The 27,132-nt window shown below is 45.9% G+C and overlaps 1 protein-coding gene across 1 annotated transcript in view; it reads right to left on the reverse strand.

The window, feature by feature from the left end:
* Positions 1-2,238: 2,238 nt before the first annotated feature.
* LOC132586058 (2-Hydroxyacid oxidase 1-like) overlaps positions 2,239-27,132 on the reverse strand; it is a 39,649-nt gene continuing 14,755 nt past the window's right edge. The window contains exons 5-8 of the mRNA XM_060257999.1: positions 25,291-25,382; positions 8,425-8,583; positions 4,632-4,701; positions 2,239-2,420 (exon numbers count right to left, since the gene is read on the reverse strand). Coding sequence (XP_060113982.1) covers positions 2,350-2,420; positions 4,632-4,701; positions 8,425-8,583; positions 25,291-25,382 — 392 coding nt within the window. The 3' untranslated portion in view covers positions 2,239-2,349. The remainder of the gene's footprint in view (positions 2,421-4,631; positions 4,702-8,424; positions 8,584-25,290; positions 25,383-27,132) is intronic.

A 27,132-nucleotide genomic window follows, 5' to 3' on the forward strand; every position in this document is an offset into this window, starting at 1 on the left:
TCAGACTCGCAGTGACTCTTCAGGGTCTCAAGCTGAAGTTTTTCATGCCTATTTGCCTGGATCCTTTTTAGTTGGAAATGTCAGGGATTGAATCTGGGACCTTCTGCTTACCAAGCAGATGCTCTACCACTGAGCCAGCGTCCCTCTCTGCTTTTAAATTAGATTGCTTTTAATTGTTTTAATTATCGAATTAATTATTGCTCTGTACTCTTGTTGTGATCTGCCCTGAGGCTGCTTATGTGGAATAGAAATCCAAACAAATAAATCAGAATTTACCATATTCTTTCAAGTCAAACACTAAAGAGAAAATGACAGCTCACATCTGTTAAAGTAGTATTTTCCTGAGCTTTCACCACAAGACTTAAAATTGGATTGTGAAGCAAAATTCTTAATTTCTCTTTACCCAACTTATCCCTGAAATTAAAAAAAAAAAAAAGTTTCCTCCTTTCTTTTTAGGATTTGAGGTGGATGACAAACTTCTTTTTTAACAAAGAGAAATCTGAAGAAAGGAGGGGAAGAAAGGGAAGTTCCACAGAATTTCACTCTGTAGATGCTCACAGGCAGGCAAAGTCTTCCCAAACCTTTCTAGACCTCTATAAGGACACCACTCTGTGGTATGTAACATAATAAAGGGAACACAAATCGAAGATAAATCCCTCCTTAAAAAGAGAATAAGTTGAATGCATAGTTATAACAGGGGTGTCGAACTCATGACTGGTGGATCTGACATAAATGAGACCTTGTCAAACTGAGCCATGTGTGTCATAAAATGTAATACCAGGTAGCGGAGACAGAAACTTCATAAAGGACACAAAAAAAAACTATTAAAGATTTATTTAAAACTTAAAATAAAATATGCTTAAAAGATTGGCATTGCAATATTTTGTTTATTTAACAGTTTTTGATAACTGCTACCTCTTGTTCTGAATTTTTGCATCAAAATCTGGAGACAATGTCTGTGCTGTAGCAATCTTGAGTATGATGTTCAGGTATTGTTTGGGTGTGTGTCTGTAAGTTCCAAATCTACTTTTGATTTATGGGCATTCATTACAGAAAACTCATGGTCAATGCTTTGAGCCTAAGATCCAGGGGAAAACATGAAATGGCTGGGCATCGCAAACTTTTGTACATAGGCTGCTTCATGTGCTGGTCAGCCAATGAAGAAAATAGAGGCTTTGCTCTGTAGCTCCTGTGTGAATAAGCAAGCCTAACAAAGCAAGCTGTGATACAGAAGGAAGCAAAAGAGAAAGAAGTAAGCAGATCAGTGAATTTGCTCGCAGGCCTGATTCGGCCCTCAGGCTGCACATTCAATACCTCTGGGTTATATTAAAATAATGAATTTTGGAAACAGAAATTCCCCTTCCCAAAAGAACACTATTAAAAAAGATACCTTAATATATTTCTAGAGAATCTGAATTTCAGCAACTGAACTGACATTTCACTGTGATCCATCAGAACATATTTGCATTTCTCAAATGATTAAGTGGGCTATTAATGTAAATAAAGAAATACAGATGGAAACTTGGGAATATTTGTGGAAGAACTCTATGAAGCTTTCGACGTGTTGTAGTATTAAAGAGAACTGTTTTAAAATGATGTATAGATGGTATATGACTCCTAAGAAATTGGCAAAGATGAATAATAAGATGCCAGACAGATGTTGGAAATGTAAAAAACATGAAGGTTCTTTCTACCATATGTGGTGGACTTGTGAAAGAGCAAAAAAGTATTGGCAGATGATTCAACAAGAAATTTCTAGGATCTTGGGATATGAATTTAAGAAAGTTGCAGAGACTTTTCTGTTGGGATTACAAATGGAAAATTTGGTACTTGCTTTCAGCTGCTAGGACATTATATGCGCAGTTGTGGAAGCAAGAAAAAATACCAGAGAAATGGATTGTAAAAGTTATGACATGGAGTGAAATGGACAAATTAACAAGAATTTTAAGAGACTATGATTTAGAAGTTTTTAAGATGGAGTGGAAAAAGTTCAGAAGATATGTAGAAAAAGAGTGGAAAATAAAAGGACATTGGACAATTTTTGATAATGATTAAGTCTTAGAAAAAAAAATATTAATTTTTGTTTTTATTAGTTAAGGGTACCTTTAAACATTAGTACTTTAAGTAAATAACACCGGCGGGGGGTCAAGTAACGGGGGGAGGGGTGGGTAGAAAGTAATATATGGGATAGATAAGTTATTAATTATACAAGAAATATAATTTGTTACCATATGTTACCAAATAAAATTGTTTTAACGCAGAACATATTTTGCATTTCTCTTTTCTTGGTAAGGTACTGCAACCCATTTGCAATCAGCTTGACAGCTTCCCAAAAGGCAGAGAACACAGCTAGAGTTTGGAGGTTGCCTGCTGGTCTCTCCGAACCAGTGTTCCATCTATCTCTTCCACACTTTGACAGCCTGGAAACAGGAGAGTTAAGAATGTTAGCCTACTAATCATGTGCTCCATCCCCAAATGAGCTGTAATCTTATATGTTAACAGAACTAAGCAGTTCATGTCTATTCTTCTACAACTGTGACTCGTATTCAACTAAAAGGTAAACATAGTTCCCTGTGTAAACACCAAGTCGTTACCGACCCATGAGGTGACATCACATCACAATGTTTTCTTGGAAGACTTCATTACAGGGTGGTTTGCCATTGCCTTCCCCAGTCATCTACACTTTACCCCAGCAAGCCAGGTACTCATTTTACCGACCTTGGAAGGATGGAAGGCTGAGTCAACCTTGAGCCAGCTACCTGAGCCCAGCTTCTGCCGGGATCAAACTCAGGTCGTGAGCAGAGAGCTCGGACTGCAGTACGGCAGCTGTGCCACTGGGCTCTTTGTATTCAACTAGATACTAGGAAATACAACAAAAGGGGAGGAGCAATAAAACTGTTCCCACACATCTATTTTCCTGCTCAAAATCATTCTTGTTATTTTGCTGTTACTGACAAAATGCATTCGAACAAGGATGTTTGGGGAAAACATACATTGTTTGGAGCCAGCCAACTTTTCACTGGTTAAAAAAGAGGATCATTCAAATGGTCTGTGCTGAGGATGATGGGAACTTCTTGGACAAAAGACATGTGGGAACCAATGTTCTCTCTAAACTGCATGGTCTTTTGAGCTACTGGCATTAAAGTTGTGAGCTACTGCCTAGATTAGTGTGCGAGCTCGAGGCTAAAAATCTGTGAGCTAGCTCATGCTAACTCAGTAGAGGGAACACTGGCGGGGACAGTGGCTGTCCTAGGAAGAAGAACTGAGCCAAGAGGCTGGTGGATCCAACCTGTTCTACTGTATTACAAAGACCGAGTGACAAAATTTCAGCACCTAAAATGCATCTTAAGGTAGATGTGTTCCTTCAAGGAAAATGAGTTACTGTAAATAGGTTATAGACCCAGGACTGCAGCTCCTACTGTGTTGCACTGCAACAGCTCTGCTCACCCGAGCAAAGCCTTCTGAAGGTGCCACCCCGTGAACAGGAATAACTGGCAACTGCCTGTGCGTGCGCATTCTCTATAGTGACTCCTGCATTATGGGGCGGGTCTGCCTGAGGCTTTTAGAATGCTTCTCTGATTTTGCAAAATGTGAAAAACAGTCATTCAAGAGGGCATTCTTGTATAAGCAGCAAAGCTGAGCCATAAACATTAAGCTCTTATTAGGGATAAAATTTTTCCTACACCATCTTTTTGCCTTAAACAGGGATGTTTGCATACTACATGTACTGGCTGACTGAAACATTTTCTATAATACTTGCGATCAGTGCTTTTTTTGTAGCAGGAACTCCTTTGCATATTAGGCCACACACCCTTGATGTAGCCAATCCTCCAAGAGCTTACAGTAAGCCCTGTACTAAGAGCCCTGTAAGCTCTTGGAGGATTGACTACATCAGGGGGTGGGGCCTAATATGCAAAGGAGTTCCTGCTACAAAAAAAGCCCCACTTGCAATCCACTTTGAGTCACAGTGGGAAAGGTAGACTACAAATGAAAACAACAACCACCCATTCTATCTTCGAGGTGCCTGTTCTCAGAATATGCTCTGTGTTTCATAGGGCTGTTTTACTCTCCAAAACCTGATTCATAAGTGTTCCAGACCTTTGCCAACCAGCCCTCAGTGGTAGCACCATCTACTGACTTCATTTGCTGGCCCACACCTCTGTGAATTAGCATAGAATCAATTACTTCCGTGAGAAGCCTAGGCAATGAATATTCATTCATTTCAAGCAGTGAAAGTTCCACTCAACAACCCTAGTAGTTTATGAGCCTCAGACTTGGTTTCCAAGGATGACCTGGAGTTGTATTCTTGAAGGGAGGCTTTGTCACTTCTGTGAATGCTAGAATGTGAAGCAGCATAATAATTGCAATGCCTCACAGAAGAGGTCTGTAGAGCACCTCAAGAAAGAAAAACAACATGCTTCCTTCTAAACCCTTTATTTCATGACAAGTCAAGCACTCCTTTCCAAGCAAGTAAGCTTCAACCACAGAAGTGTGTGAACAGTGTATGGGTATACAACCAACATGCACGTGTACAAGATTCTTAATTCTACTTTGTGGCTCTCACTTTAGCATATATCCCAATATAACATATGAAAGGAGACATCCCAGTTCTTTCATATTGTGCATCTTACCAGAAAGTGCCATTGCCAACTGGAACTCTTCTTTCAGTATCTGGAGAACTTCCTTCACACCCTCTTCACCCTGATTAAGTTAGACACACTGCATAATAAATCACCTTAAGGTTATCATGAGGCATCAGTTTTCCTGGAAAGCACCAACTGGAGAAAATAGATTTTCCACCCGCAGTTCAGCCCACCAACATCTTTACTTGCTACTTTCTCAGGCCATGAATGGGCAACCAGGCCATATCTGCCAGTTCTGGAATGGCCTTGGGTCAGCCATAGCTCTGGCAGAGGTTGTCCTTGAAAGGGCAGCTGCTGTGAGAGCCCTCTCAGCCCCACCCACCTCACAGGGTGTCTGTTGTGGGGGGAGAAGATAAAGGAGATTGTGAGCCGCTCTGAGTCTGATTCAGAGAGAAGGGCGGGGTATAAATCTGCAATTCTTCTTCTTCAACTCAGTATATCCTAGGGAGTAACCAAAACAGGAACTCCAAGAGAGGGAAGGGCTCCTTGTACAAAACTCTGAGAGCTCAGATCACCCCAGGGAGTTGGGTATGGTGCTAGGGGAGGGGCAATATTAGCAGCATGCTTGCTCTACCATGCTCTAATCATGCATGCGCGCGGGAGTTCCTGCAGTGGGTATGCCAGCACATCAGGATGCAGTTTTAATAGACCTAGGCACAGTGACTGATCTTATTCACTGGCATTACTTAACATAGACAAAGTATCACCAACCTCATTGCCACACTTTGGTACATATAGATTATGATCTATCATATTTTCATGCCCCCACTACAGGACTTAGAGAAGCTCTAGACCAAGGGTGGCCAAACTTGCTTATAGTAAGAGCCACATAGAATAAATGCCAGATGTTTGAGAGCTGCAAGAAATGAATGTCAAGTGAAGGAAGGAAGGAAGATGGGGAGAGAGGCAAGGTGGAAAGAAAGCAACCTTAACTTTAAATGCATTCTCCAAGCTGCTAGCTGGCTTGGCTTGGAGAAGAGATTTAAATAGATAAATGCCTTCTCCAAGCCAGCCGACAGGGCAGTGGAGGCTTTGAGAGCCACACAATATGTATGAAAGAGCTACATATGGCTCCCAAGCCACAGTTGGGCCACCCCTGTTCTAGACTCTTTTATTTTATCCTCACAACCTCCCTAGGAACTAGATTAGGTTGAGAGTGAGTGCCTGGGTCCAAGATCACCCTAGGAGGTTGAGCGGAGACCACAAATGGCCACTACCCCACACTGCAGCTGGTTCCCGATGGAGGGTACCAAAATACAATGCTGCCAAAGCAACAGCAGCAGCAATCAGTATGGGGACAGATGAGACCTACATCCAGGCCTCAGATTCAGTGGGAGCTCACAAGAGCACAGCTCCTGAACCTTTCTGAGAGTTCCACCTCCTCCTTCTGAGAGTTCCACTCCCTTGTCCATTGAATAGTAGGTGCAGCTGCATAACAATCCCTGGATGAGCTCCACCACCTATTTTTCTACAAAACAACCCCTGCCTACATCCATACCCCCATTCATGTATTGCTCAATGCAAACACCCCCACTAGTTCCTGTGTTTCTCCACTGTGTCTGCATGTAAGTACAAAGTGGTGATAGCATTAAGACCCCTCACAGCCCGGAACTGCCACTGCCCTTTCCCCACTAACCTGTACTGTAGTGCTTCAGCTGGGTTTGGTGGGGAAAGGGAAACTGGCCCTTTAAAGGGCTATGGGCAGGGCCTTTTTTTGAGCAGGAACGCACACAAATGCAGTTCCAGCTGGTTGATGTCAATGGCTTAATATGCAAATAAGTTCCTGCTGGACTTTTTCTACAAAAAAGCCCTGTGTGAAACAATGGTGGTTTCAGGGGGTGTGGCCTCATGTGCAAATGAGCTCCTGTTGGACATTTTCTACAAAAAAAGGTGTAGGGCAGCACATGCCATTCTGAAAGCAAAGCTTAACTTACTCAGCTCCTCTATAGTGGCAACAGTTGAATGTCCACATTATTCACCCTGGAGGTTCTTCTTTTTTGCTGGGGGTTTATTTATTAATAAAGGGGGAAGATCCAGAAATGGCATGAATGATGGCCAGAATCGACACAATTGTCTGGTGGATGGTCACCATTAATGTGGGGTCTTCCTGCTTTCTGTGTGGAGGGGGGGAAATCTCTGTGGAAGCATCCTCCACCTCAATAGACTAGCACCATCCCAATGCATAGGAATGCTGTAAGAAAGGCAGTAAAAACCAAAGAACGATACCCACAGTAGAGTTTATGTTTGTTTGGCTTCCATGTAATGGGTGGGCAAGAATGGAAAATCTGAGTGTGAGTGTTATCCCTATGTCTGAAAGTCAAACCAAGCCCTAACCAAAAATTTGGACACAGCCTTTATTTCTTTTTCCCAACCCAGGACAGGAACCATAGAAGAATGTCTATGCCGTACCTTAACTGAAACCAGAACCTAAAACAAATTCAGCTTTAGTGACAAAGCTTTTGGCTAACCGCTGATGTGGAATCATCACTAGACTGACCAGGAAGGCTAAACATGTAAGAAAAATATATGGTGGGATATTCAGGTATCTGGAGGCAGCTTCAATTGTGATTTAAAATATGATCAGGGACACTCAGTGAGTTCTGCTGTGTTGGGGTAGATCCCTATTCTGTTCTGCTGAGCAAAGTTTGGTGCCTTACTCCAGTCTAAGGAGCTCACCTCCAACATCAGTGGTTCTTGCACTCAAGGAAGAGCCACTTACATTGGAGGAAGGCCTCTTAGAGGAAAGTTGGAATCCACACTCTTTCTCAGTTTTTTCAACAGTAGCTGGTCATTCCATCAACTATATCAAACATAAAGATTTGTTCTGCAGTTGCGTGTTTTCCCTTTCATTAATATCTTGGAAAGTGCATAGTTCTTTGGATCTAGCAGCCAAATACAGGTTTCCCCTCCCAGGGCTGTCACTCTGAGTTGGGGAATCCCTGTAGATTGGGGGGGGGGGGGGTTAGAGCTTGCAGAGGGACAGGTTTAGGGAGAGTAGGGGGCCTCCGTGGGGTATAATGCTATAGAATTGACCCTCTAAAGCAGCCATTTTCTCTAGAAGAACTGATCAATTGTCTGGAGATCAGCTGTAATTCTGAGGTCTCAGTTGAGGTTGGTAACCCTTCTATTTTATCCTCACACCCTACAAGATGAGATTATATTGAGAAACAGGGACTGGCCTAATGTCATGCCATTAAGGTCACAGTTGAGCAGGGATTTGAACAGGGCCTCCCTGGTCCTCAACCAACCATCTTCCTAGATAGATTTAATTTGCAACATCCAAATTAACATTTGGGTGTGGGGAAACGTTCCTAAGCATGACAAAACAATGCCCAATAATGTGCCCAACAATGCACACTGCAGGCAAAGGGAGGAGGGACTCCGCTGCATATCCCTTCCTTTAAAGAAGCAATGGCATATCAAAAGGTTGTGAACTTTTCCCCTGGGGTTAGCTAGCACCTGAAATGGGTACAAGGAAGGGATTTATTCAGCAAAGGGTTGCACAGATACTCTGCCTTTCTCCACAATTGAGCCGCAAAGCAGTTTACGTCTTTCTCCTCTCCTTTGTTTTATCCTCACAACAACTCTGTGAGGTGGGTTAGGTTGAGAGTGTGCAGCTGGCCCATGGCCACCCAGAGAGTTTCCATGGCAACTGGCAATGTGGGATTTGAGTCTCCCAGATCCTAATCTGAAACTCTAACCACTACATTGTGGTTGAGGAAGAAGTGTGCAGACCTGCCTTTTGAGACCCCACCTTGAGTTAGTTCTGTTTTAACATTACCTTGTAGACAAGACCCCAGACCACAGGCCTACCCACAAACACTGCTTTGGCTCCTAGGGCCAGGGCCTTGAGAACGTCTGAGCCTTTCCTTATGCCACCATCAAGGAACACTTCAACCTTCCCCTCCACAGCTTCTATTATTTCAGGCAGCACCTCAATCTGAAAAAGAAAGAACATCAATGTTGCCACAACAGTCTGTTCCAAGTTTTCCAAAATATCACAAAGTCTGCTTTTTGCAAACAAGCAAGAACACCCACGTGCATTTTGTTTGAACACTTGGTTGCCAACTTCAGCATTCAAAATTCCTGGAGATTTTGAGGTGGGGCCTGAGGAAGGGAGGGTTTGGGGAGCAATTTCACCTAGAATCTATGGTATATCATAGGTCACAAATCCCCAGGAGAAAATGGCAACTTCAGAGGGCAGTTGGGGAAAGTGTATTGGGGAGCAATTTCACCTAGAATCTATGATATCATAGATTCTAGGTGAAATTGTTCCCCAATACACTTTCCCCAACTGCCCTCTGAAGTTGCCATTTTCTCCTGGGGATTTGTGACCTTATCTCCATTGTCATTAGATCAGTTGTAATTCTGAGAGAACCCAGGGCCTCATCTAAAGGTCTATACACACTACATTATGTATGTATGTGTCATCAAGTCACAACTGATTCATGATGACCCCGGCAAGGAGCTCTCAAGGCAAGTGAGAAACAGGTTTGCCATTGCTTTCTTTTGCAGGGCTTTCCTTGGTGGTCCCTTATCCAAATACTATTGACCATGCTTAGCTTCTGAGCTCTAATGAGACTGGGCTACACCATACCATTCCACATCCTCATAAACACTACATTACAATACAATACAATACAATACAATACAATACAATACAATACAATACAATACAATACAATACAATACATGTATTTCATGTAAAAAGGTAAAGGTAGTCCCCTGTGCAAGCACCAGTCATTTTTGACTCTGCATGACATTGCTTTCACAATGTTTTCACAACAGACTTTTTATGGGGTGGTTTGCCATTGTCTTCCCCAGTCATCTACACTCATTTTAGCGACCTCGGAAGGATGGAAGGCTGAGTCAACCTGGAGCCGTCTACCTTAACCAGCTTCCGCTGGGATCGAACTCAGGTCATGAGCAGAGGGCTCCGACTGCAGTACTGCAGCTTTACCACTCTGCGCCACGCTACATTTCATGTAGGCAAGTTCAAATGTTAAATGGAGAGAAATACAGTGTGTAAAGCAATCACATGTCAATATGACAAGCACTTCACCACAGGAATGATGGGACATAACTGATTCCTCCTCCCCAACTCAGGATGTTCCCCCAATTTGCAGGAACAGCTTTTGGAAGGTCAGTGATTTACAACATAAGTAATCAAACAATAATATACAATTAAAACAGCATAGTTAAAACTATAAAACTCAGATGGTATCCCATAGGTTTTTTTCTTCCTTTATCCCGACTACTTGGGTGTCCTGCTTGGGGGGAGGGGAGAACTTACAAGACAGCAGGGTGGGGGTTAAGAAAAGGAGATGCCAGCTGGATAATAAACTTTTGCTTCCCTCAACTAAAAGCCTGGCAGAACATCTCTGCCTTGCAGGCCCTGTGGAATTGCATAAGATCCTGCAGGGCCCTGATGTCACCTGGCAGAGAGTTCCACCAGGTCAGAGCCAGCACCGAAAAGGCCCTGGCCCTTGTCAAGAACAGCCGGACTGTCCTAAGGCAAGGGATTACCAAAACGTTGTTACCAGTGGAATGCAGAGCTCTTCCAGGGACATACCAGGAAAGATGCACGCTGGATGCACGCTGCCACATTCTGGATCCTCTCAAGTTTCCAGTTCAGCCTCAGGGGTAGAGTGAGTTACAGTCCGAAGGTGAGCATCAAATGGATTACAGTGGCCAGGTCAGAGCATAATAAGAGGGGAGCCAGTTGCCAAATTTGGTGACCTGAGCTCAGGTCAATATGCTTGACCTGAGATTCCACTGAAAAGGAGGTGTCCAGTATCACACCAAGACTCTTGATAGTCAGCACTGGTATTAAAGGCACCCTGTCAAGAGGTAACCTAACTTCCAATTCCAGTCTCATCCCCCCAGCCAAAGAATATCTTTGAGGGTTCAACTTCAACCTGCTCTTCCTTAGCCAACCCACCACAGCCTCCAATCCATCGGCCAGATTTTGTGGGATACTGGCTGGCTGGTCACCCAACAACAGATATAGCTGGGTGTCATTGGCATATTGATGACACTCAAACCTGAAACTCCTTGTCAGCTGGACAAGGGATGCATATAACTGTTAAACAGCATTAGGGAGAGGAGTGCCCCTTGAGGACCCCACATTTACCTAAGGGACTGTGTGTCCCCACACGTTCCCCAGAGAGTACTAAGATCTGGATCTCAACAGGAATGATGGAACATAACTCCTAGGTCGTTTTCGCACTTAGCATTTGCTCCCCTTATTCCGCGGCGCAATTATGTCCGGCTCATTTTCCTCGTTTTCGCACGTGGAGTCTTTTGCGGAGTCGCTTTCCATGAAGCCCCGGCTCAAATAGTTTTCCCACTGGCATCGAATTGACTTCGATGCCATGTCAATCTTTTTTTTTAAGCGCAATTCCAGTTGCGTAATTGCGTAACAACGTAACAGCGTAACAGCGTAATAGAGAATCCCCCTTTCGCGGGCAAACCATCACGTGATGCTTCTGGTTGAGTATTGGCTGCAGCAGCAGCATCCTCCATACTGCCTTGTATCGTCAGAAGCATTCACAATGGAGAATCCTGATGACGAGACTAAGGCGTTGCTTTATTCAGCATTGGAGGTTGTTTTTCTGTGCCTCTGCGCCGGACGCCAAGTCCTCTGCACCGGAGAAAAACTTCTCAAACATTATGCATTTAGATCACGGAATCCTCTGATCTCCTCTAGAAAGGCTGACGTCCGGCTTCGACTGCTTAGAGGTGGCACTCGCCGCCAGGAACGTAGATGGCACTATCTTGCCGGGATGCGGTTCTCGCCCAGGTATTGGGTGTTCCCCCGTGAACTGCGCTGGTGGGAGAACTTTGTGCTTGTGTTCTGGGGTGATGAGCAATGGCTTCACAACTTCCGGATGACCAGAGGGACCTTCCTGGAAATTTATGCCGTTGTGAAGGACAAGCTGGAAAAACAAACCACACGGATGAGGTCTCCGGTCCACCCTGAGAAGCGGCTCGCGGTAGCGCTATGGTACCTCGCAACCGGAAGGGCCTATCGGGAAGTCAGCTGGCAGTTCGGGATCAGCGTGTCCACCGTCCATGGGATTGTGATGGAGGTCTGCGAAGCCATTGAGACCCGTTTGTTTTCAAAAGTCGTGTGCCTCGGTGACGACATTGGAACCGTGTGTATATTTTCCCCCCCCCTTCCTAGTTTTGCGTTAGAACGCAATATCGATATATAAGACCATGATGTGATTCTCTATTGCTAATATAGTGGACGTTGCATTAACCTTGACCTGATCCATTGTACTCCATTTCTCAACAGATTATGGATGGTTTCGGTAAACTCGGTATGCCGCATACGGTGGCGGCTCTGGACGGAACGCACATCCCGATATGGGCGCCTGGGGGGAGAACTGAGGAGTTCTGCAACCGGAAGATGTTCTGTTCGGTGATCCTCCAAGGCACGGTTGATCACACAGGACGCTTCCTGAATGCAGAGTTTGGCTTCAGCGGCAGGACCAACGATGCCTTTGTTTTCGCAAACAGCCATCTCTGCGCCGGCCATGATGCAGGGCTCTGGGTTCCAGGGAACCCTACGGTGACTTTTGGAAATGTAACCATCCCCGCGCTTGTATTGGGCGACGGAGCGTACCCCCTTAGGCCGTGGCTGTTGTCCCCGTACAGGAAACCCATTGGGCCCGTGCAGAAGCACTTTAACAAGAAGCACGCCAGGGCCAGGAACGTGGTGGAGCGTGCTTTCGGGAGACTTAAGGCTCGCTGGCGTGTCCTGCTAACGCGAATGAACGCACAGTACCAGAGTGTGTTCTCCATCGTGACCGCATCTGTGACTCTGCACAATATTTGTGAGGAAAAGGGACATGCGGTCACACTGGATATTCCTGATAAGGAGATAACACTCCTCCCAGACCCAGAAGAGCCAGACTTTAGGGTTATTAACAGGAGGCAGTTAGAGAGGGGGAGGATTGTGCGGGATGCTGTCGCAGAATATATTTATCAAAGGAGGAGATGATTCTGCGGCTGTCTGTCCACCATGTTTCCTGCTGCCGCCGACTGCTGTTTCGTAGTTGTGAAGTTACGCTATTTCAACTGTTCCTTGTATAACTGCCTTTTTATGCTCGCTATTTTCCGCTTCCGCCCTGTAAACCTGCATATTTCTTAAAATTATCCCTGCGTTTGTTTAGACTGCTTCCCGTTACAGCGAATAAAGTTTTGGGCATTATAAACTGCATTGCTTTCATTTAGTTTGGTGGTGGTTGGGGGTGGGGGTGGGGTTATATTTCGTTTTACCAGGGGTCTTACACGTGCTTCTGTCCTGGCTCTGTTTTTGCCTTGTCGATCAGGATATGCCTTCCCCATGATTGGATAAATCAAAGCAAAAAGGGGAGGTTGCTATTTCGCTAAATCGAAAGTGCGCTATTTCAAAATGGTGGCCAGGGGAAGGAGAGGGACTTTCTGGCAGCGTGATGTGGTTTTGGCAATGCTGGACATTGCGGAGAGGAGCGGCCACGCTTGGGCACTAATGTCCAGTACCCACCTCACCACAAGCCACATCTATGAGGCGATAGCCAGGAGGCTGCAGCGGAGGGGGTTTCACTGGACTGCTGCGCAGTGCCGGTCGAAATTCAAACGCCTCCGCTGCAGCTTCATGGCAAGCCTGCAGGCATGGAGCGGTATCCCCAGGGCTTCAGGCAGGACGCCCTACCACAATGCCATGGTGCGTCTTTGGGAGTTGGCGGGGCGGCCCCGTTGGGAGGACCGTCATCATGATTGTGAGTAACACCACACACACACACAACACAGAAACGCCACACACACCCCTTCCTTCTTTATTACTGCTTCATGGCAGTACAGTACAAGATCCACCACCACCCTTCTATGTTCTGCTATGCCTTCCTGGTGGGATGTGGGGCAGGGGGGAGGGCACCATGGGTGATCACAGAGCTATACCCATGTGTGAGTAACAAAAGTCTTCAGAGCTGTTTTCCCTAGGAAATGCTCTATTAAAATAAGTAAGAATAGATATGTGCAGTTGAAGCCCAAGTAAGTAAGCCCATGTACATGCAGCTAAACTGAACTCATGCTCTTCCAGTGTTGGGAGTGGAGTTTGGGGAGGGTGAGGTTTGGGGAAAGGGACGGATCTCAGCAGGGTATAATGTCATCGAGTCCACCCTCCAAAGCAGCCATTTTCTTCCAGAGGAACTGATCTTAGGTCTTCTGGAGATCAGTTGTAGGGTTGCCAACCTCCAGATGGGGGGACTGGAGATCTCCTATTTTTGCAACTGATCTCCAGCTGGCAGAGATCAGCTTCCCAGGAGAAAATGGCTGCTTTGACGGGTGGACGCTATGACATTGTACCGCAGCAAGGCCCATCCCCTCCCCAAACATCACCCTCTCCTGAATCCACCCCCAAAGTCTTCAGATATTTTCCAACACAGACCTGGCAACCTTAATACATCATGACAGTGGGAGATCCCCAGGTGCTACCTGGAGGTTGGCAAGACTAGCAGTACATGGATAGACAAAGAAGGCTTGGGGGAGGACTCTGGAGTAGAAAATTGGGTTGGATAAAAGAGGCAGCAGGGTGGACCTGTCGCTCAGCCCTTTCTCCCTTTGCTGCTTCTCCCTCTCTCTCCTCACACACACCCCAGCTCCTTTGCCCCAATGCATTATTATGAGGGTAAAGACAGAAGAATCATATGTGGGAATAAGTGATTTGGGAAGAGATTTGGTGTGAAGAAGGGAAAGGGTTAAGTACTCCCTTTCTGCCCCTTCTCCACTTCTAACCTCCTAAAGCTGCTGGCCCCAACACGAAGGTGATCAAAGAAACCTTATTCATTAGATCCCACAACCCCCCCCCCTTCTATGGTCTGATATGCAGTTTTCACATATGTTGTGTGCTTTCATTCGCATTAATTGCATGTATGAGTTTCATTGCTTGGTTTTTTTCTATATCATGCCACAGTTGACACCCGTCCACGAGGCGTGGCAGAGCGGCCAGGCTCACCCTTGGGGGGAGAGGAGGATGAGCAGCAGGGTGCGGAGGAGCAAGAAGGTACATTACCTGACAAAGCAGCCACCTATGGGTTACTGCACATTAGAGGCATTAAAAAGCCATGTGCGCAGGGCGTTCAGTAAAATAATTTAATGATTACTTTTGCAAATCTTAGGCGGTGGGAGCCCAGAAGTCCTGTGGGAGGAGGGCGCTGATCCTGCCAGAGAGGCCGCCGAGGAGGCAGGTGGGTTTGCTGAGCTGCCTCTCAGGGCACTGCGCACTAACGTTGCTATACAATGCACACATGCCTATAATTTTCTAATGTGCATGCATGGTGTGCTTGCATTTCAGGGCCACCTCTGGGTTACTGCACACTAGAGGCATTAAAAAGCCATGTGCGCAGGGCGTTCAGTAAAGTAAACTAATGATTACTTTTGCAAATCTTAGGCGGTGGGAGCCCAGAAGTCCCGCGGGAGGAGGGCGCTGATCCTGCCAGAGAGGCCGCCGAGGAGGCAGGTGGGTTTGCTGAGCTGCCTCTCAGGGCACTGCGCACTAACGTTGCTATACAATGCACACATGCCTATAATTTTCTAATGTGCATGCATGGTGTGCTTGCATTTCAGGGCCACCTCTGGGTTACTGCACACTAGAGGCATTAAAAAGCCATGTGCGCAGGGCGTTCAGTAAAGTAAATTAATGATTACTTTTGCAAATCTTAGGCGGTGGGAGCCCAGAAGTCCCGCGGGAGGAGGGCGCTGATCCTGCCAGAGAGGCCACCGAGGAGGCAGGTGGGTTTGCTGAGCTGCCTCTCAGGGCACTGCGCACTAACGTTGCTATACAATGCACACATGCCTATAATTTTCTAATGTGCATGCATGGTGTGCTTGCATTTCAGGCCGTCGGGAGGGGCAAGTGGAAGCCGTTGCCCGGCTGGAGGCCCTCACGCGCCGGATCGAAGCCATCGAGCGGCGCCCAGAACAGGAGCCACAGGTGGAAGCCGTTGCCCGGCTGGAGGCCCTCACGCGCCGTATCGAAGCCATCGAGCGGCGCCCAGAACAGGAGCCACAGGTGGAAGCCGTTGCCCGGCTGGAGGCCCTCACGCGCCGTATCGAGGCCATCGAGCGGTGCCCAGAACAGGAGCCACAGGTGGAAGCCGTTGCCCAGCTGGAGGCCCTCACGCACCGGATCGAGGCCATCGAGCGGCGCCCAGAACAAGAGCCACAGGTGGAAGCCGTTGCCCGGCTGGAGGCCCTCACGCGCCGGATTGAGGCCATCGAGCAGCGCCCAGAACAGGAGCCACTGGTGGAAGCCGTTGCCCGGCTGGAGGCCCTCTGCCGCTCAACATGTGAGTGCTCAGTATTTTGCATGATGGGTAGTTCTTGTGAGTGACTGAGTGCTGTGCGTACATTACTGAGGGCGTTGCACTTACTTGCTTCTTTTCTAAATTGCAGTGAGCGCCTTCACGCGCAGGATCGACGCCCTCGAGCGGCAGTTCCGAAGACTTGAGCGGGCCAATGAGAGGGGTGGGGGGGTTTGGGGAATAAAGTTTCAGTGTTGCTTTGTTTGTCAGTTGTAATAAATTAGTGTTAATGTTGAAACCTTAAGATATCGTTTTTCTTTACCTAAACACCGAACTGGGACCTGTGCAAAACATAACTTTATTAAAAGTGCGTTAACCTGACAAGAACACAACATCAGCTGTACAGCTGCTGCGTATTAATCTCTAAGGTAGGAACAGCCTGCCCGTGCAGGTATAAGCAATGAAATAACATAATCAATAACAACATGCACAACATGTAAACAATGAAATAACATCATCAATAACAACATGCACAACATGTAAACAATGCCTGCAACTCACTGCCTCCCTTGATGGGCATTGATTCTGGTACCCATGAATGGGACAGTGCTGAAAAACACAGCAAAATAAAAAGGCAGAGCAGCAGTACCTGCTTCTGTCATAGACAGCATTGCATGTCAGAAGCAGCCAACCAGTAATGAAATGGTTTTAGGGCTCAAAATACACCCTCTGCTTCCCTGTGCAGGATCTTTTCTTGCCCCTACGGGAAGCCGCCACACTGCCACTTGAGCAGGGTGCAGGAGACAGGAGGCTCTGACTCTCAGGCATAGAGTCTTCTGCCAAAACCGGGTAAGCTATATCTGAAGGCAGTGGTCCCCGACTTTCGCTGCAGTCACAATTGAGGTGCAGCTGCCTATGTGTGACGGATGGTGGAGATGCTGCATGTGGTGGAGATGTTGCATTGGCTGGTGCCTCACCTACCCTTCCCTGTGTCCTACCTTCCCTAAAAATTTGGGCAATACTGCCTAGCATATCAACAGCTGCCCTCATAACATCCACAGTCTCCCTTGTGGCCTGTTCGAAAGCCTTTACCAAAGCCTGCCTGTCATGTGTGTCACGCTCCCCCTGCAAAGAGAACCTGCGTTCTTCAGAAGCTAGCATTCTGTCAAAGCGCTCCATCGCGTCATCATGATCCTGACGGCTTTGATTCATCATCTTTTCAGCTACAGTATTCAGCATGGCAACCCTTCACTGACGTTGAGCTTCGTTCTGCACACTCTCCTCCTTTCTTTGCTGTGCTGATGATACCGGCAGCTGATCTCCTGAAGCATCTCAAAGAAGAAGGATGGAAAGATTACATTCCCTGGAAAACTCTGGCAATACACCCCTTGTTTGAGCTAGGGTACAAGCTCCCATTACTGAGATGCACTACTCGACTGCAGACATTGCCATCGCTGCTGTAGATTAAGCAGAAAGCCCACGAGCATACCTCCTTCCTCTCCTTCCTGTTCCGAGAGGACAGCATCTCCAGGTCCTCCCCTTTGGATACTGCACCCTTCTTCCTCCTCAAAGTCACCTGAAATTGAAATTGACACAACACTCATTCCTCAACCTGGTTAGTGCTGCAAAGCCCATGCTTACCTTAAAAATCTTTACTATAACATGTCTTCAGGAGCAGTTCTGCTCATACATGAAGCAGGAAACGCAGGGTCAATGGTTCAGCAGTTGTAAGCTGGGCAATGCATCTAAGTTCCACTGAAAGCTTTCACATTCCACATAAGACTTATCAGAAGCACTGTAGGCCGCACTTACCCCGAAATGACTCCTCGCCTGGATGTTCATCAGTAAAATCCTGGCTCTGTTCCTGTAACGCATCGCTTGGGTTCATGCTGCCTGAGCCTATAGCAATGCAGAAAAATCAACTGTATTACGCTAGCTGGAGGGGGGAGGCAGAAGGCAGAGGAGTGTTGCGAGTATAATAAGTGCCGAGTATAGTAAGGCAAACATCCACGTCTCCCTTCATTAAGGGGCGGTTTCATTAAGGTTTTCCCCATGGCTCCCTATCACCGGCCAACCCACAGCAACCACTTACGTTTTGTAGTTTCGTTAGTTCGAAGTATCGCTATTGCGATAAAAGTTTTAAAAAACTAAGGAACCCTTTACATGGGTTTCCTTATGGGTGAGAAGGGACCCCAAACCATAAAAATTACACAGCTGAGGGGCACTGCATCGCCTGGATACTCACCAGGAGGTGATTCAGTGGTGTGCGTCCGGAGATCAGCAGCGTTGATTGTTTGGAGGTCAGCGGAAGAGATGTTATCTGATCCTTGAATCGGGATGTTTTCCTTATTTGCCTTGTAATATTGCACCGTCCAGCTTCTCTTCATGAGGGGGGGGCGCGCGGACTTATCGTTCTTAAGGATGCGGTGCAGCACATCATAGTGAGCACAGTAAACTGGGGATGCTCCAGTCTTTTCATTGTGGCTAACGCATCTTCGATAGTCCGCACGCAAGCCCTTGGTCTTTGTGCGGCACTCAAGCGCCGACCTCTTGTGCCCCATGGCATGCATTGCCTTAGATATATCCTCTTAGACATAGATGTTTTTGCGGTTAGAGGCCAGCACCTTCTGGATCTTTTCCTCAATCCAAATGGACAGCAAGGCTTCTGTTTCGCTCTCCCGCCACGAAACACCACGAGCCCCCATTGGCCTGCTGCTGGATGGCATTGCACATAGCTGCTGTGCGGTGGCGGGAGTAAGCTGCTCAATGGCGGCCAGCAATATCTGTCCCTTCTTCCTCCCAGTGTTCTGTTCGGCTCATGCAAATTGTGACGATAGCTGCTACTCGCCTCATGATTGGCCACTAGCATTGGCAGCCTCCAAGCATTGGCTAATTAACAGTGATGCGGGCGATTCCCTGATCCTCGTACAGCAGTCGCAATTCTCGCGAGACCCTCGCCATAACACCCACGAGATTCTCGTGAGACCAAACACCCTATCAACCATAATGTATCAACCATAATGTATAATGTATAATGTATTATGTATAATGCAATTCCGTAGTTACGAAATAACGCAACAGCGGGAAAACGAAAATCACCCGCTGCCGCAGCGAAATAACACAACTACAGTCAATAATAATAATAAAAAATTCAAACGAAACCAATTTAGAAATGGTTTTGTCTTAGCGTAACACTATAGGAACAGCGTGAAACTACAACTACAGTGAAATGGCAATTGAGGCTATTCCAGGAGGGGGGGGGGGGTTCTATTATTTGTTTATTTCGAAATATCGCTATTACGCAAGAAATATGAAGTTTAAAAAAAAAATGGCCGTGCGGGCACTTTTGGGAAGCGCCGCGAACGGCTGATGATTGGCCAAGCGGGTGGATGGGGTGGGAGGACGGATGATTGGCCAAGCGGGTGGATGGGGTGGGAGGACGGAAAGGGAGAGGGTGACGCCCACAAAGCAGTCGATCCGGCGTGGATGGATTTCCCACAGCAAACTCCGGGGAGTGGATCCAGAGGTTTTCAAAAACTCCGGAAGCATGTTGAAAAACATACTCCGGCGTGAAACCCTTGAAGCGCCGGAGCAAACCGCAGCCCCGGAGCAACACGTGCGAAATCCAGGAAAAGATCCGGAGGTAAATGGGGTGCTACGCCGGAGTAAATGCTAGTGCGAAAACAACCCTAGTGAAAGACCACCAGGGATCAGGCTTTTTCAGTGGCAGCCCCCTCCTGGTGGAATCAAGTGCCAGAAGAGGTTAGGGCCTTGTGGGACCTCACTCAGTTCCGCAAGGCCTGTAGGACCACTCTCTTCTGGCAAGCCTTCAGTCGACCGTAGGAGAATTCTAGATGAATTCTGTCATCCTGAGAATATGAGCAATATCTGATTTGTTAGCACCAACTGTAGATTGTTTTAACTTGTACTGTTTAATGGTTTTATTGATTTTTTGATTGCAATCATAGTATACTATGATTTGATGTAAGCCGCCTGAGCTCACCTCAGCGGGGAGGGCGGGGTATAAATTGAATTAAACATAAACATAAACACATAACAAGGGTGAATACTGGACACATCCTCACCCTATGCCACCCTCTGTCCCTAGCCATGGAGAAAGGAGGAAAGCTACTGAAGGGCTACCCCTCGTATTCCCACATCGTTGAGGTAGTGAGTCATCAGTTGAATGGTTCTGTGAGATCAAGCAACAACAGCCATGCTGACCCACCATGGTCCAGCTGAAGATCGTCAGTCAGGGAGACCATGAAGATCGTCAGTCAGGGAGACCAGCACAGACTCCATCCCATGGCCAGGGTAGAAGCCAGATTGGAATATGTCTAGCACCGATGTGTCCTCCAGGAAACCCTGGAGCTGCTCGGCAACTGCTCTCTCAATTACCTTACCCAAAAATTGTAAATTTGAGACTGGGCAGTAATTTGTTGGATCTAAAGGATCTAAGGGTTCAAAGATAGCTTTTTCAAGAGTTGTACAACAACTGCCTTTTTAAGACTCTCTGGAAACATGCTCATCTCCAAGGACAGGTTGATGATATCCTTCATAGGGCCCCAAATCCTCTCATCACTAGTCTTAACCAGCCAGGAGAAACATGGGTCAAGTAGGCACAGCACTAACAGCACTCAGAACCCTGCCAACATCAGAAGAAGAAAGTAGGTTGAAAGAATTACAAGTTGAACCCAAAGACAACCAAGGGGTCCCCAGTTTGTTAACTGTATCAAAATTGGCAGATAGGTTGTGGCAGAGCAACATGACTTTGTCCACAAACACTCATAAATGCCTCCAAGCTAATGGTCAAATTCCTATGTCTACTTGGGTGTCAGCAAAGGGTTCATTGAAGTTTCAAAATGATCAGACTTGTCTTTGTTCAAAAACTAAGTTTCATTTATTGATTACAACAATGTTACGCTCTACATGGATTCATTGAAACTGATAACGAGTAGCTGGAACCATTGGCATTTATGAATACACTTCAAAGGCTTGGGCTTTAAACTACTTCTCATAATAAAACTACAGTTGGCCCTGCAAGTAACTCTTTCACATGCCTGCTTATCTGTTACCGGTGATGGTTGCATTCTGCCCCCTGGTGATGTCCTTGCTTCGCTCGGGAGGCACCAGAGAGGCGAGCTTGGCACTCTGCACTTCAAAGGCTTTGCTGGCCTTTGGAGTTTTGGCAACTTCCATTCCCACCCCTCCTCCTTCTCTTGCAGGGCACAGGTATTAGTGGCATAGTATTTTATTCAGCAATAGTGTTAATAAGCATAGAATAAACATGATCATAAAGCATCAATAACTTCAATGAAGCATTGCCTGACACTTGGGTTCCTCGCCATGAGACCTAATCACCCTAAATAATTGTGGTGGGCAGGAGCTAGCAGACGCAATGGAGGCTGAGTAGAATTCCTTCTTTATAGCCTTCACCACCATCTCATAGGATTTCATAAACTTCCTATAAAATGTTCTTGTTGCTTCATCATGTGTAGGCTGCCAGTCATCTTGCTCTAGTTGTCTAAGCTCCTTTTTCATCCCCCTAAGTTTCTCTGGATACCAGGGAGATTATTTTCTATGGGCGTGTAGAGGGCATTGAAGAACAACCTCATCAATCGTTTCAGTGAGATGGGTGTTCCAGTCTCCTATCAGCTCATCCAATGAGGTGGTAGCAGGCTTCAGACCCCACAGAACATTCTGGAACCCAATTGGGTCCATTATGTCAAGGTGTTTCCTTGCCATAAGCACTTCCATGTTGGTTCAGATTCTGTAACTGTGCTATTGTGCTTGTACATGCAGATGGCTGGCAAATCACACCTATCGTGTCTATGAAATTTACAAGTATCTTTTTTCTTACCCTGACGTAATTGGTACACTTGGGTATTCAAGGTCGTACTCTCAGAGACTTTTGCTGTCTGCGGCTAGTTGCAACTGGAATGAAAAGGGGGGTATGGGTGCTGCTTCATTGGTAGGGGAAAAGGTGCTTTTACTCAAAGGAAATAATGGCCTGAACCAACCTATACATCTGTTTGTTTATCCTTGGCTCTTCAGTTCTATCAAGATGAAGTCTTGCCTGAAACAGCTTTGTTAAATGAATAAAGCTTTCTATGATTAAACAAACATAGAGCTCATCATTAATGAAGACTGTACAGTACTTGACACATTAGTCCCCTTGGGCAAGCATAAATTAGTTCACCACCTAGACAGGGAGGGGTAGGCACATCCAGCTGGGCCTTCAAGACCTAGTGGTCCAACCACGGCACCTCTTTTTTTGAGGTTTGATCCACATTCATCCCCATGCCAAAGATCAAATCCAGGCAGCAGCCTGCTTGGTGTTTAGGGACTGATATAATTTGGTAGAGTCCCAGTGCCGCTATGGAAGACACCAAGTCTAAGGCCTGCATGGAGGCAGCATGAAAAACAGTGTTGTGTAACTACTATACACATTGGGGAGCAACCTCTCATTCTGAAATTAAGTATCTTTGTGTTTTGAAAAAGCTGATTAAGATGTTTCTGGAACCACAGTCCTGAGCAGCCCAAAATATCAGCTCTTAGCAGACAAGGCATTTTGAATTCTTTCAGCAGACCAAGAAAACCAGACGATCGACAGATGAAATACCAACCAACTCAGCTATTTGCTCAAGCCCACAACAGGGATGCAGAAAAACTAAGTGAGATGAACTCCAAGTCTTAAATCAGCTAACCACAATTCTTCCAAAGTGTTGATGTAAGAGAGGGCCAAGGGAATACATGTGAATATAAACTGATGTGCCATACCCTGAAAAACAATGCTCTTATGAGACAAGTCATGGCAGGAATAGTTGCTTTGAAGGTGAAGCGCAGTGGCCAGAGGCTATAAGAATTCACAGCTTCAATTTGCTTGTATATTCCGATTGAGGTTTTCCCTAGTCATCTGGCAAACAATGAAAGGGCTTGTTTTTCCTCCTTAAGGCTTTGTTTTGTTGCCAAAAATACTTGGGTCCACTTCCGCATATATATGCTCATTTTTACATCCAGGCAAACGGTGCCAAGTGCTGTTATTTGAGTGTGACACAAGCCATAATTAAAGCACACATTTCATCAAGTTGTAACCAGACACTCGGAAATGTTCACCAGTTTGGACTCAACTTGTTCTCAAAACCAAATAAGCTAAAGCATATTGTCAGGTTTCAAGAACATAAAATGCTCCTATCAGGCTCTAAACAGTTACTTTTCTATTATGAATCTTGGCAAAGGGACATAGCTCAGTATTAGAGCATGTATCAGGTCCCAGATATTGGTTCCCAAGTTAAAAGGATCTTGGGGAGGAGGATTGAGACCAACCTTGGGCTTTGAAGAGCTAATGCCTGTCAGAGTTGACAGCACTGGCTTAGATGGACCAATGATCCGACTCAGAATAAAGAAGACATTGGATTTATATTCCGCCCTCCACTCAAGAGTCTCAGAGCAGCTCACAATCTCCTTTATCTTCCTCCCCCACAACAGACACCCTGTGAGGTGGGTGGGGCTGAGAGGATTCTTAACAGCAGCTGCCCTTTCAAGGACAACCTCTGCCAGAGCTATGGCTGACCCAAGGCCATTCCAGCAGGTGCAAGTGGAGGAGTGGGGAATCAAACCCGGTTCTCCCAGTCCACACACTTAACCACTACACCAAACTGGCAGCTTCATTTAGGCACATGACCACTGGAGACATTGAGAGCTGCCATTCACTGCATTCATTACCCTTTTCAGAAATATAGGTTGGATTCAGCTAGCTACAGATGGCCCTGAAAGATGCAGTTTTTTCCTGGTTCTCCTCCCAACAGTCCTTTTCAACCTGGGAAAATGGATTTCCCCAGGGCATTTTTTGTAGAAATAGCCCAGCACAGACTCATTTGCATATTAGGCCACATCCCCTGACATCACCATTGTTTCAGACAGAGTGCTTTGTTAAAAATGCCCAGCAGGAACTCATTTGCATATTAGGTCACACCCCCTGATGCCAAGTCGGCTGGAACTGCATTCCTGTGTGTTCCTGCTCAAAAAAAGCCCTGGATTTCCCAGGTTTCAGGACCCATGTAGACAAAACCACATGGTTTGAGGCTAGAGTTACCAGCCTCCAGGTGGAGCCTGGAATTCTCCCAGAATGACAACTGATCTCAAGACTACAGAGATTAGTTCCCCTGAAGAAAATGGCTGCTTTGGAGGGTAGACTCAAAGGAATTCCATCCTCACTAAGCTTCCTCCCCAGGCACTGCCCTTAAATCTCCAGGAATTTTCTGCTGACCCTAACTAAGGCCTAGGACTGTGCTGAGGAGATGAAAGGGAGTGAAGTCACTCCTCCTACCTTGTTGGTAAGGAGAGATGTGCTGATGGTAGCCTTCACCACCACCACCAGCCATTTTGTGAAAGGGCGACCCCCTTTCAGGACACTGTTGCAGAGAGACGGTGAGCGCAGCCCGGCCCCGCAGCGTGGTTTTACCCGCAATTCGAGTGTTCGGGGAGGGGGGCTTTAGAGAGCTGGAACTCGGCGCTAGAGCCAGTTCTAGTGTTGAAATTGACACACCGGGCTGGGAAAGGGTCCGAAGGGAGGGAGGAGGAGGCACGGCAGGGAGGCACGGGGAGGCGGACACAGAGCCGTGGCGGAGAGGGGGGAGTTGTGGAGCCGCAGGGGGGGAAGGTAAAGGGAGGGAAGGGAATGGGGGGGCGGGGGACAAAGGCAAACTAGGTACTTGCCTGGGGTACCGAGAGGGGGTTGGGGAGCCCAATTTTGCACCCCCACCTAGTTTGCCTAGCAGGACAGCCGTCCCTGGGTGTGAGAAATGTAGGCAACAGGAAATTGCTTGTCGACTGCACTGGTTGCCCTCCATATCACATCAGAAAGAGTAATTAACCAATACAAAAATAATGACTAAATCTAACTTTGCTTTTGTTGTTAAATCACCATCTATTGCACCATAGTTGATGCAGCAGCCAGATGCAACTCAGGACTACCAAAAGATTTCCTCTGGGGCCTGACTTCAATCCTTCCTGCTTTATTCCTTACAGCTATCATGCTAGAAAAGCTTATTACCTTCTGGTGTAGACTAATTCCAAACAGCACTAACAAATCCCCAAGGTCTACTTTTCTTTCTCTTTACTTTCCTCTGGAAAGAAATCCTAAAAAGTCTACAGTTGTTGGCTCAAGCAGTAAAAGCCAATAACACTTAAGTTCCTCTGCTTTGAGCTAGTTTCTGAAAACTAAGCCAATCAAAGGCTACTCACATATGCATACAAATATTAAACACTCAAACACCCATGAAAGCCACTTCTGCTGTGGCTTGAGTTCTACTGAGAATTGGCCAGCCTCAGTGAAAGGTTCCTTCAATACGCACCGTGGCTGGAACCCCATCCAACTGGCGTGCCCCATGGTTTGACACCAGGATTCCATTTACACCATGCTTCACTGCTTCCCTTGCATCATCAGCTGGGAAGTTTTAAAAAAAAAGGAATTAACATTTATAAGTTGTAACTCGTGTCAATATGATGGCTATGAAATCCATAAAAACTCTTCAGTTAATAAACAATGCCAAGTTTTCAGCTTTTTAGAGGAACATTTCTCACGCAGCTCTGTTCAGAGCTAAGGTCTGAGTAATGACACACAGTGAATCAAATTCAGGTTTACCATTCCATTATATCCCACACCCAAAGGCACCATCTCCCAGCTCTGTCAATATCCCTGGGACTCTTATCTAAAGGTCTGATATGTGATATCACTGGTGTTTAATTCCACCTCCTGCTGAGAGATGTTTCTTGTAGACAAATTTATATGTCTACGAGAATCACTGTCACATTTTAATATAATCATTTCATGAGTTTCAAATGGGTTTTGATTTATTACAGCAATTTGAAGAAACATCCTGATTCCACATACATGCAGTCCAGAGAAGAACTTGGTGCTGGGGGGGGCAACAGTGGGAGGGCTTCTAGTGTCCTGGCCCCACTGGTGGACCTCCTGATGGCACTTGGGGTTTTTGGCCACCATGTGATACAGTGTTGGACTGGATGGGCCACTGGTCTGATCCAACATGGCTTCTCTTATGTTCTTATGTAGCCTGTGCACACAACACATTGACAAATTTACAGCATTGCTACTCCTTGTCACATCTGCCATTAAGTTTAATTAATGTCCATTACTTTCCAAGTGGTTCAAACAACTCTTAAAAGAGATTGTGTGGTCTGTGTAGTTGTAAACAAAAATGTACATTTATGGGTTTTGGTTGAATCTTACATGGAATTTCATACTAGTATATATACATGCGTCAACACAGAGAGCCAACACAAGAGACCACTCTTTAGAAACAGTCATTTTAGTATGGATCCTATACTTTCCTACTGTTTGCGCAACTCTTCTCCATTCCAGAGCACATTTCTCTGGCTGTAAGTGCTTTCTGCTCACCAGAAGAAGCTGGTTTTGCAAGAGAAGGTCATCTAGTGCTGGAGAAATGCGCTCTAAATAATATATACCAAATATAGAACCATCAAATGTCATCTATAACATAATTCTCAAACGCCAATGTACAGTGCAAAAGCATTTCTCACTTGCTATATACTTCATACAAAATACATTAAAAAGCCAACCATGTATTACTTTTAACAGTCAATTCCAGACAGTTGAGCACAGAATATGGCAACCAAATCTTGTTCCAGTTGACAAGAGGTTGTTTCCAGATGAGTAACTGCTAGGTACAAATATACAGTATTGGTACAATTGATGATCTTATCAGATGTGCATGAAATTCTTCTTATATAAGCTGCTGGAGCAGGACAAACCTTTCTGGATATACAGTGGTTTCATTTAAAAATACTTCATCAGCTTGCTTCTGTTCCTTGCTGCTTATAATGGAAACAATAAGAACAATAAATATTTAATACTGTGGACTCAACTTGCTTCTATTTCCTTCTGCTTACAACGGAACCAATGAGAATAATCAATACTTCTAACTGGATCTCCAACCACGGACCTGGAGCGTTTTACAATATAAATAATTTTTTGCCCTGCACATTGACATTTGAGAATGTACACTGTACATTGAGCATTTGATGGTTCTATATTTGGTATATATTGTTATATTTGGCTTAACAACACCGGATAGTCCTTTGTGTGAGTTATAGTTACACGGAGGAATGCACTCAGCAAAGAACAGCATTGACATTCAAAAGCTATAGGAAATGAG

The sequence above is a fragment of the Heteronotia binoei genome, chromosome 1 (assembly GCF_032191835.1).
Source record: "Heteronotia binoei isolate CCM8104 ecotype False Entrance Well chromosome 1, APGP_CSIRO_Hbin_v1, whole genome shotgun sequence".
Taxonomy (NCBI): Eukaryota; Metazoa; Chordata; class Lepidosauria; order Squamata; family Gekkonidae; genus Heteronotia; species Heteronotia binoei.